Source organism: Dasypus novemcinctus, chromosome 8 (assembly GCF_030445035.2).
Source record: "Dasypus novemcinctus isolate mDasNov1 chromosome 8, mDasNov1.1.hap2, whole genome shotgun sequence".
NCBI lineage: Eukaryota > Metazoa > Chordata > Mammalia > Cingulata > Dasypodidae > Dasypus > Dasypus novemcinctus.
Genome location: NC_080680.1, coordinates 127,627,140 through 127,639,172, shown reverse-complemented (window position 1 = coordinate 127,639,172; position 12,033 = coordinate 127,627,140). Strand labels below are relative to the sequence as shown.

At 51.1% G+C, this 12,033-nt stretch overlaps 1 protein-coding gene across 1 annotated transcript; it reads right to left on the bottom strand.

The window, feature by feature from the left end:
• Positions 1 to 9,330: 9,330 nt before the first annotated feature.
• On the bottom strand, positions 9,331 to 11,378 carry LOC101441766 (odorant-binding protein 2b-like). The gene is made up of 5 exons (XM_071216547.1): positions 11,256 to 11,378; positions 10,691 to 10,824; positions 10,436 to 10,506; positions 10,152 to 10,262; positions 9,331 to 9,476 (listed from the first exon to the last, which is right to left on the bottom strand). The coding sequence occupies exons 1-5, from the start codon at positions 11,376 to 11,378 to the stop codon at positions 9,331 to 9,333; spliced, it is 585 nt and encodes a 194-aa protein (XP_071072648.1).
• Positions 11,379 to 12,033: the final 655 nt, after the last annotated feature.

The following is a 12,033-nucleotide window of genomic DNA, read 5'->3' as shown; positions in this document are numbered from 1 at the left end:
GTCATAGTAAGCAGAGTTACAAATGACAACTAAGGGAGTGATGAGTTCCTAGCCAGGGGAGCTCTGTCACACTCCCCAGTGGAACAGCAACAATCCACCAAGTGCAACGGCAAAGGCCAGTGAAGAAGGATGGTCAAATGATGGGCCCTTGATACTGATGACTACGGTTATGAGCCTGTGTGCCTGAAATTTCAACTAGGCCTAGAGCTGCAGGGTGCTTAAGAGTTACCTCCTGAGAGTCTCCATGTTGCTCAAATGTGGACACTCTCTAAGCCAAACTCAGCATGTAGATGCATTACCTTCCACCCAGAGTGGGACATGACTCCTGGGGATGAGCTTCCCTGGCATCAAGGCATTACTACCAATCACCAGCTGGTGATGCAACTATAAAAAGATCCTGAACAAAAGGGGGAAATGGTAAAGACAAATGAGTTTATATGGTTAAGAGACTTCAAAATGAGTTGGGAGGTCATCAGAGGGGTTGCTTTTATGCACGTCTTAGCAGGATCCCAGAGACAGCCAAACTAGATACAATCCCAGATGCTGATGCTCCTGAGGCCCAGGGAAACACTCAGGTTCTGTGGTCATGACAGATGGCTCTGGAGTTCAGTGCCTTGTCAGTGGGCCCTACTATGGAATTTGTGCTCCTGAGTTTGATAGAGTTGGACTCAGATAGGACCTTTTTACCCATGCCTCTTCTGTCACTTTTACTGAACCTGCAGTTAGTGCTGCATGGTGTATATTCAAAAGTCTTGAATCCCTGGACAGGCCATGTGCCAGCTGGTCCCTGAGCCTCAACAGAGTTGAAACACCTACTCTCCGATTCATTGGACTTACCCAGGTCAGCCCACAGGAAGTTAAGAATGGTCAACCACCACACCAGGGAAACAAGAGTGCCTACAACTGCAAGCAGAAGAATCGCATCCATCAGCCATGTGGGATCTAAACCCCATCTCTGTATAGAGGTGGAGTGGACATCACCATCCCAGGGTCCACAGGATGGGGAAATAAAATATGGATTAGAGTGGAATTACTGGCATTCTACTATAGAAATACTGCGATTCTAGTAATAGAAGAAATTGTACCATTGATGTGTAGATAGTGGCCACAGTAGTTACTGACGGCAGGGAGAGGGAAGAAGAGGTGATGTGGCAGCATTTTTGGGACTTGGAGTTGTCCTGAATGATATAGCAGGGACAATATATATCCTGCCATAATCCACTGAATGGACTGGGTAAGTGTAAACTAATATGTAAATTTTAATCCATGCAGTACAGCAGTACTCCAAAATGTATTCACCAAATGCAATGAAAGTGCCACAATGATGAAAGAGGTTGCTGATGTGGGAAGAGTAGGGGGATGGGGTGTGGGATATGGGAAGCTCTTATTTTTTAATGTAAAATTTTTGTGATCTATGTATCTTTTTTAAAAAAAGACAATAAAAATAAATAAATTAAAGAAACCTGCCAAGTGCTCTGGGGAAAAGCAAAGTGGAATAAATTGTTAAGGAAGTGCCTGGACAAGGGGATTGTGGGTATTTGTTGGAAACTGAGGAACAGTGGTCTCCCAAGGAGAGATGTGCTGTTTCCATGGCTACGCTTGCAACCTAAGGAATGTGGTAATTAAGAGTTCCCAGCAAACAGGATGAAGCTGTGAAAGGCTGAAAGAAAAGACAAAAAACCTGAAGCAGCTTCAAAAAAAGGTGGCCTTTAAAATCAGCTTTGAAAGTACTGAAGGAAATGATCCCTGAAATGACAAGTGCAAAAGAGATTCCAGGAGGAAAGAGCGGCTGGTGCAGCCTGAGTGGGAGACTGCTTGGCAGGGCCACGGGGCACCTGGGCCAGTGCTGCTGGGCAGAGAGCCTGGTCCTTCCAGAAGGTCAGAAAGGCAGGGCCTGATTTCTCAGGCCAAGGTGGGCACCCAGAGTCAAGGCCCGTGTGTACAGGAAAGGTCAGGCTGCCGTCCTCCAGGCTCCAGAGAGGCCGTGGGCCCTCAGGGTGGGCACACCCAGATCCTGGGCCTTCCAAGTCTTGTTCCTTCTTTCACTGCTTGTGAGAGTCTGGCGTGTCAGGCAGGGGTAACAGACGAAATTCAGGGGAGATGACGGACCCAAGGTAAAATGGGGCAAAAACGGCACTTTCCCTCTTTGACCTTCCCCCTAAAAGCCAGGACTTTCTGGAGAAAAGCACAAGTCACAGCCCATTTGAGGCTCATTTTACAAAATACCTGGCCAGGGCTCCTCAAAACTGTCAAGGTCATTAAAAAAAATAGTCTGAGAAACCAACACAGCCAAGAGGAGCCACAGGGACTTGACGATAAACATAATGTGTAATCCTGGATGTGCTCGTGGAGCAGAACCTCAAGGAGGCTGAATCTGCAGCCTCTGCAAGTCTCCCCTGCCAAAGCCAAGCCCTGAACCACAGCAGTGGGACTCCAAGCCTGGGCACTGAGGTTTCCAGTAGGTGCTTTTGAAGACAATGGGTCAGAAGAGCCTGACACCCGTGGTTAGAGCATAGCAACACCCCTTGACAAGGACTGCATGGAGGTCTTGATGAGGCCCAAATACCTGTGAGGAAGTGGTGACCCCTCATGGCCACTGGAGCAAGAGCCAAAGTCAAATCCTGTGAGGTCCACATGGAAAGTTTGGTCCTAGGGACTTTTTGCTGAAACAGCCGGAGGGCGTGGCTAACAGGGGCTGATGGAACCGGGGGAAGGAGCTGGTCCCTAGGGGTGCTGGACCTGGGGTCAGAGTACAAGCTTGATAAGAGAGAGTTTGTTGATAAGGGGGTCCTCTTCTAGGGCTTAAGATTTCACAGCATGGCCAGGGCCTCTGGAAACAGTCAGACAGTCTCTTGGGATGGCTTGGGAACCTTGGAAAACAGTGAAGCCCACCCTAACTGAGAGGGGGATGCCAGGAAGACCTTGGCAGAACACGGGGGAAGCAGAGGCCTCTAGAAGGGAGAAGCCTAAGATGAGTCATTTTCTAAGGTCCAGAATTCAGCCTCCTCCTGTGAGCCCTAGGAGAACACTTTTTTAAAAGGCATTGCTGAGAAGCTAAGTCCAGGGCCAGACCACCAAGGTCCCACAGTGATAATTAATAGAGCACTGTGTTCCCAGGACAAAGTAGATGAGCAGCCGCCAAGGGTCTCGCTGGATGCACATAACCAATAAAGATCAAGAATACTAGCCAAGTGGACATCAGCCACCCCATGGAATGTCATTATCTCTGTCCCATTTTCCAACCTGACCAGTCCCCAGAACCCAAAAAAAAATAACATCACTTGTAGAAAGAAGCCTCAGGGCCACATCCAGAGATTCTTCTGGCATTTCCCCAAAGGAGACAATGGAAACTAGCCTACAGGTACAGCAAATGGGAGAAGGGAAGGAATACTGTGCATATTTCAAGGGCAGTGAACACCTGTAAACCAACAAATTAGACAACTTAGATCAAATGGACAACTTCCTAGAAACACACAAACTAGCCACACTGATGTGAGAAGAAATAGAAGACCTCAACAAACCAATCACAAGTAAAGAGTCTGAAACAGTCTTCAAATACCTCCCAACAAATAAAAGCCCAGGACCAGAGAGCCTCACACATAAATTCTACCAATCATTCCAAGAAAAACTAATACATACCCTGCTCAAACAATTAAAAAAATTGAAGAGGAAGAAACACTACGTAACTCACTTTATGAAGCCAACATCATATTGATACCAAGGACAGACAAAGACACGACAAAGAAAGAAATATAGATGCAGAAATCCTGTACAAAATGCTCGTAAATGTAATCCAACAGCACACTGAAAGAATCATATACCATGATCAAGCGGATTTTATCCCAGGCATGCAATGGTGGGTCAATGCAAGAAAATTAATTAATGTCATATACAACATTATCAGATTGAAGGGGAAAACCACACAGTCATCTCACCTGATGCAGAAGAGTCTTTTGGAAAATTCCAGCATACTTTCTTGATAAAAGCACTTCAAAAGATAGGAAGAGGTGGAAATTTCCTCAACATGATACTGGGTATGTATCTTAAATCCTCAGGCAACACCGTATCAATGGTGAAAACATTTCTCTCTAAGATCTGGAACAAGACAAGGATGACCATGCTCTCCACTGTTATTCAACATTCTTCTAGAAGTTTTAGCAAGAGAACTTAGACAGAAAAAGAAATAAAAGGACTCTAAATTGGAAAGGAAGAAGTAAACTTTCATTATTTGCAGATGGCATGATCCTAAATTCCGAATGTTCCAAAAAATCAACAACAAAGCTACTACAGCTAATAAGCAAACTCACCAAAGTGGTGAATACAAGAACAACACATGAAAATCTAATAATGTTTTTTACACAACAAAAAAAGAACAATCTGGCAAGGAAGTCAAATACCTAGTAATAAATTTAACCAAGGATATGAAGGCTCTGTATCAGAAAAGTAAAAACCATTGCTGAAAGTAGCCAAAGAAGACCTAAATAAATGGAAGGACACTTAGTTTTCTGGAATGGAAGACTAAATGTCATTAAGATGTCAGTTTTATCCAAATGGATTTATAGATTCAATGCAATCCCAGTGAAAATTCCAACAGTCTAGTTTACAGAAGTGGGAAAATCAATTACCAAAATTATTTGGAAGAGAGGAGACCCTGAATAATGAAATATTACTACAAAAAGTAGAATGAAGTAGGTCGTTTCACACTTTCTGACTTTAAAGCACATTACAAAGCTACAGTGGTCAAAACGGCATGGTAATGGCATGAAGAGAAACATGTAGCTCAACAGAACAGAATTGAGAATTCAGAAGCACACTCTCAAATCTATATCAATTGATTTTCAACAAGGGTACGTCAACCATCCAACTGGGACAGAACAGTCTCTTCAAAAATTGGTGTTGGGATAACTGTACTTTCATATCTAAAACAATGAAAGATGACCCCTAGCTCACACCTTATACAACAATTAATTCAAACTAGATCAAAGAGCTAAATATAAAAGCCAGAACCATAAAACTACTAGAAGAAAATATAAGAAAGCATCTTCAATATCTTGTTGTAGGAGCTGATTTTTCAGACCTTACACAGAAAGCATGATCAGTGAAAGAAAAGAATAGATAAAAGGGACCTTCTGAATATGAAAAGCTCTTTTACTTCAAAGGATTTCATCAAGAAGCTGAAAAGGCAGCCTACTCATGGGAGAATATATTTGGAATCCACACAACGGATATGCATTTAATATCCAGAGATCCTACAACTAACAGTAAAAGTCATTTTGAAACAATCCAGCATAAAAAGAAAAGCCACCCAATTTATAATCGGGCAAAAGACATGAAGAGAATTTTCCCAAAGAGGACATATAAATGGCAAAAAATTTTTAAAAATTTTTAAAAAGCACATGAGAAGTCATTCAACATCAATACATCTTAGGGAAATGTAAATAAGAACCACAATGAAATATCATCTCAGGGAAGCAGACTTGGCCCAATGGATAGCGTGTCTACCTACCACATGGGAGGACCGCAGTTCAAACCCCAGGCCTCCTGACCCATGTGATGAGCTGGCCCATGCACAGTGCTGCTGCGCACAAGGAGTGCCATGCCAAATAATAGGGGTGCCCCCACATAGGGGTGCCCCATGCTCAAGGAGTGTGCCCCTCAGGGAGAGACACCTGTGCAAAAAAAGTTCAGCCCCCCAAGGAGTGGCACCGCACACACGGAGAGCTGGAGCAGCAGGATGACGCAACAAAAAGAGACACAGATTCCTGGTGCCACCTAACAAGAACGCAGGCGGTCACAGAAGAACTCACAGAGAATGGAAATAGAGAGCAAACAACTGGAGGGGGGGCAGGGAGGGGAGAAATAAATAAATAAAAGACAGAGAACAAGAAGAATTAGAGAGGATGTGGAGAGATAGGAACACTGATCCGCTGCTGCTGGGTGGTAGAATGGTGCAGCTGCTGTGGAAGACTAAATGGTGGCTCCTCAGGAAGTTGACTATGGAGATGCCATGGATGCAGCAATCCCACTACTAGGCATGTGCTCAGAAGAACTGTAGACAGGGACACGAGACATCTGCACAAGGATGTCCATAGCTGCATTATTCACAATTCCAGAAGATGGAAACAACCCAGGTGTTCCTCAATAGATGAATGGATAAACAAAATGTGGTGTATGCACACGATGGAGTATTTTTCAGCTGTAAGAAGAAATGAAGTCGTGAAGCCTATGACAAATTAAATGCGGATGAACCTGGAGGACCTTCTGTTGAGTGAAACAAAGCAGACACCAAGGACAAATATTTTATGTTCTCACTTGAAAACTAATTATTATAAGCAAAGTCCTGGGACTAATAACTAGAAGACAAAATAAGGACAGAGAATGGGGAACAGAGAATTTTAATTAGTTTAGATTGTAAATACTCGAAAGTGGGCAAAGGTGATGTCAACCCAGTAGGGTGAAGGTAACTAGCCCTGTAACATGGGGAGAGGTTATGGCTGAAAGGGAAAGTTTAGAGTTATTTGTGTTACTACAAGAAAGCCTAAAGAATGAAACAAGGGACTGTATCACATAGTGAACCCTGCAGCAGATGATGAATGTGTTTAATAGTACAGATTAAAAGTGCTTCAATAATGCAGAACAAGTGACGGTTAATTATACAGGATGTTAATAATAGGGAGGTGTGGCATTTTGAGATTATTTTTGTGAATCCCCAAAAAGAGTGGTCATGTTTGTAAACTGGCCTGTTTCTCTGGGTGTGGTACTTGTTCTTTGTATTTAATTCAAAGGTTTTAAGCCTACTTAATTAAATCAATTTAGGGGCTTTGATTTGACCAAGTCCGTAGGGTGTGACTAGTCCCTCCACCTTGGTGGGCTGATATAAAGGAACACCCACTCAAGAAGACACAGAGAGAGAGATAAGCCTCTCACCTGATAGTTTGCAGCTGAGCAGCCTAGTAAGTCCAGAAAGAAACAAGCCCTCTGCCAGCCCGAAGCTGAGAGAGAGGAAGATTGAACCCTCGCAGACGTTGCCCGCCATCTTGCTTCAAGGTGTGCCAACTGACTATGGTGAGAAAGCAGCCTTGAGTTGGACTCTTTTTTTTTTTCCTCCCCCCTTCCCCCCTTCCCCCTAGTTGTCTGCTTTCTGTGTCCATTCGCTCTGTGTTCTTCTGTGACTGTGTACAAGCGGTTGGACTCTTTAGGGCCTTGTTACTGTAAGCTTTTATCCCTCTTTCTAAAAGCCAACAAGTTTCTGGTACTTTGCATGAGCACCCCTTTGACAGACTGATACAGGTGATATCTAAACTAAAATGGACCTAAAGGAAACTATGGGCTGTAGTGAATAGTAATACAGTAATATTTTTCAATTGCGTTAGCAAAATTGAGGGAACTACCAAGTACCAGGGACAGAAACCAGACAAACAGTACAGGATAAGGTTTGACTCTATTTACATAAAGGATAAATATAATAAATTTATAGAGATGGAATTAAATTAGCAGGTATGTATGGCAGAGGCTAGATGGAGGGATTGAAAGGGAACTTCTATGTGTGGCTTTTATTTTTATAATAATGAAAGTGCTCTAATATTGATTGTGGTAATAAATGCACTATTCTGTGATTATACCAAAACTCATTGAAGGCAAATGTTGGATGGAATGTGTAGTATATGAATATATCTCAATAAATTTGCTAAAAAGAAAAAAGGTGTGAGACAAAGAGGATGTCGGGGGGCACCAAGCAGGGAGGCCAAGGGCTCCTGGAGGGGGGTGGCCTGCGGTCGCCCTGCTCTGGGGCTGAAGGCACCCTCGTGGCCCGTCCTGCAATCTCAGGAGCACCAATGCCTGGCAAGAGCCCTCCAGAGGCCATCCCGTCTGGACGCACGGGTTCCAGGACCAGGGGTTTACCCCCCGTGGTCGCCCCCCCTCGGCTTAGCCCGGCCTCCCCATGACACTGTCGGTCCCCCAGGGATCAGGAGGGTCCCCTGTGCTCCAGGAGCGCCAGCTCTCAGCACAGGTCCTGGAGCAGGACAAACTGCAGGTCAAGGTCTGGGTGCCTCACTGTGAGAGGTGATGGGGAGGGGCTGGGCATCCTCCCTGCAAACCTGCTCAAAATGAGGGCTCCCAGGGTGTCAGGGGGTCCCCTAAGTCCCATTTGGCTTTGATCCAGCCAGGATCTGCAGCCCCCGCTCTGGCTCCTGCTGCCTGCCCCTCCCCAGGGGCTTCCACCTGCTCAGGTCACCAGCCTGCCAGGCCTGCCCTGCCCAGCTGAGCTGAGCTCTCAGCCACCTGGATGGGCCCAGGCTCGGCCACACACCCTGTGGGAGGCTGATTCCCCTGGGAGGGTCTGACCCCATAGGTTGAATGTCACCCACCTTCCTCCCCCAACCCCCTCCCCTGCTGGGACCCCATCAGGTCTCCAAGGAAACAGACCCCGAGGCCCCTTCACACACAGGCTGAGGCCAGAGCCAATGCTGAAGCTCTTTATTCAGGGGCAGGAGAAAGCAGCCAGGGTAGGGTGGGGTGGCGAGGAGGGAGGGGAGGGGTCCAGGCTGGACTGGGTCCTGTCGGGCAGCAAGGCAGGGGTCTCCAGGGTGCAGACCTGGGCTGCTGGGCATGATGGAAAGAAGAGGAGACTCCCTGGGGCCACTGGGGGTGCAGGGGGAGGGGAGCTGCAGGGGCAGAGGCCAGGCCAGGAGTGCATCCCTCCACTGGCTGCACACAGGCCCGCGGGCAGGCGTCCCTGCTGGGAAGACGGGGGCCCTGAGGGAGCGTCGGGCCCCACTGGGATCCGGCACCCCACAATGGGGCAGGCCCCTGCAAGTCCTTCCCTGTGCTGGGGATGGGGTGAGGGGCAGTTAGGACGAGTGGACACGGCCCAGCTCCCACACCCAGAAGCAGTCGGTGAGGATGGAGCTGAGTGAGGAGACTCCCCTCCCAGGCTGGGGAGCAGAGCACCCCAGAAGGAGCCTCACAGGGGCCAGCAGGACCCGGAGACGCAGCGTGTGTCCTGAGGTCAACAAAGGACTTCCCGCAGGGCCCGGGATGACCAGGGACAGACGGGAGCTGAGGGCAGGGGCAGGAGTGGCCACCTGCTGCCCCCTGGGGTCTGTGCTGCTGTGAGGATGGGAGGGGGCCCGAGACATGGCGCTGGAGGCTTCCAGCGTCCTCCCAAGGGCTCACTTACCCTAGTGGCCTTCAGGAATGCAGCTTTCTGTAGAAACAAAACAAGGATGAGAAGACGCCCTGGACAGGGAGACGTGGACGCCATCCCTGCCCGCAGCTCACAGGGGACAGAGGGGAACCCAGCCTGGGCTGCACGTGCCTGGAGCTCCCCTAAAGCTTCTCCCCGGGGGACCGCGGCACCACAGCCCCGTTACCGGTCTGCACGGGGATGAAGATGTTCTTCAGCAGGAAGCCTTTGCGCTGCGCGAACTTCTTAAATTCCTCCAGGGCTTCCAAGTCAACCTCAAGATTCCTACCTGTGCAGAGACCAGGAGAGGCCCTTCCTGGACCAGGTCAGGGCGTGGCTGGGAAGCCCCCCGGTGAGCAGACCCCGGGAGGAGGAGGGGGCTTCAGCCTGGGGGCGGCAGCCAGAGGGGAAACCCCCAGAAAGCCGCCAGGGCTCTGGTCCAGCCTGGGGCTCCGTCCACACAGAGCCCCCGCAGCTGAGCAGGTCCCGTGTGCAGGAGTAGGGGATGGAGCCCCCACCCACTCAGGGCCCCTGGGGGTGTCCCAGGTGGCCAAGCCGACCTCCCGGATCACACTATGACCTGGGGGGACCCCCATCGAGGAGGAACTGTGCCCAGAGGTTACTGGAGTTCACCCACCTGGGGGTTACTTCCACAAAAGCTTCAGCAGCAAGTTTTCTCCTCCTCCTGGAGACCCCAGCCCCACACCCAGTGGCCCCCAGGAAGCCGCGCTTTGTGGCTGCGGCTGCAGGGATCCCCACTACGAGGTAGGGTCAGGAGGGCTGTGTCCAACCCTGTCCCCTAACCGCCCCCACTGCAGGGCTCTGAGCACCAGGCCTCCCTCGGCGGCCCTGGCCTCGCCCACTGCCCCGTGCCCAGAGGCTGCGAAGGGTCCACCATCCCCTGGAGTCGGGCCAGCCTGATGCTGGAGGTGGGTGGGGGCAGCTCAGGAGACGCGCCCCTCACCCACAAGCTTTGCCACGCGGAATGTTCTCCAGCCGCAATAGCCCTCACAGTAGAAGGTGTAGTGGTCTTTCACGGGCAGCTCCTCTATTTCTCTCACCCACCTGCTACTCACTGCAGACGGACAGAGAGAAGAGAGTCCGTTACTCTCGTAACTTCACGCAGAAAAGGCTCAGAGCACATTCAGGGCTGGCCTGGAAGGTTTGGGCTTCTGGGTGTCCGAGCTGGGAGGAGCCCCCTGCACCCCCAGCCCCACTCTGCCAGCCTGGAGTGGGGTCAACACTCACTTGGCTGCAGTTGGCCCGGGACCTCTGTTGGGTCTAGCGGTATCAACATCTCAGAGCACTCACCCTTCTCCCTGGGGAGCAGAAGGCACATGGGCCGCAGGAACACACCTGAGTCCCCCTTAGCTCACCTGGCACCTGCACACCTGAGCGCTGTCCCTGCATGGCCTCCCCACCCGAGCACCACGCTGGCTGCGTGTGGGGCTCCACCCAGGAGGAGGGAGGGAGGCAGCAGGGGAGGAGGAGCTTTCTACTCACACGTAGGAGAAGTTGGTTAAAAGTCCACCTCCAACCACTTCTGTGACCATCACGGGGCTCACCTTCCTGCGCGACTGAGATGCTGGCCGCCCCTTGCTGTCCACCACGGCCTTCACGTACCACAGCCCTGTTAACTGGGCAGAGCCCACGGCCTCAGCACCCCGTGTCCATGGAGGGCACAGCCAGAACCCTCCCCCAGCCCTGCCTACATCCCTGGGGCAAAGAGACCTCAAGGCATGGGGTCCCCCCAGCCCCTGGTTTCACCCCCACCTTGAGTGGACAAACCACTCCTGGGCTCCCGCCACTGGGCAGCGATTGTCTGGACCCCCATATCCACTCTCATGGGACAGGCCCTGGCCCCCTAAGAACTCTCACCCAGGGGGCCTGGAAATGCCCGGGGGTCCCCAGGGCATCAGTTCCACAGGCTCCCCCTGCCCCTGCCCAGGGCTGGAGAGCAGCTCCTCCTGTCCATCTGACCAGCTCCGCCTAGAGCACAGGGTCAGAACCCTTGACCTTCCTGGCAGCCCCCACAGGCCCTGGCCCCTCCCCCAGGCAGAGCTTTTACACTCCTCAGCCAGTCCGCCTCTTCAGGCCTCATGTCCGACAGGTCCGAGTCCAGGTCCAGGGGGTCCTGGGCCAGCAGGGCAGCGACCAGGCCGAGGCCGATGGTCAGGAGCAGCGTCTTCATGGCCAGGGCTCTGGGCTCACAGTGGCCAGTGGTGCCCAAGGGCTGTCCTAGGAGGCTGTGCCCGGCCCCCACACGCCGCCCCTTATACGCCCTCAGCCCCCAGCCCCGAGCTCTTGGCAGGTGCTGACCGCAGCCCTCCCCCACCAGCCAGCTCTGCACTGGGCAGGAGGAAGGTGGTTATTGTTGGAAGCTGGTGAATAGCAGCTCAATGCACCAAAGAGCAAGCCCTGCAGAAGGCCGCCCCCTCCAGCTCCCCCGGGAGGCTCATGACCCCAGAATCCCATAGACACCCCAAGGGAGAGCAATTCCACCTGGGGGAGGTGGGGGGTAGGGGGAGCAGCAGGCTTTCTGCAGTGAAGACTCCACTGCTGTGCATCCTCTGGGGCACCCCTGGCTGAGTTTGTCTTCTAGGTCCCGGTGAAATGGTGGTTTCACCCCCAGCTGACGCTAAAGAGATGGGGCTTTAGGGCTGCAGGAAGCCGGTTCTCCCACCCGCTGAGAGCGGCCAGTTCCCAAAGCCCCAGCTCTCCCCTGCCTGCACGGCCCCCCCACTTCCTGTGCTGGACCCCCCACCCCATCCTGTGGGTGGGCTCTGACTCAGGACACAGCCTCGGACTAAACAGACCCTCCTGCTGCGATGGGACCCCGAGCCTGG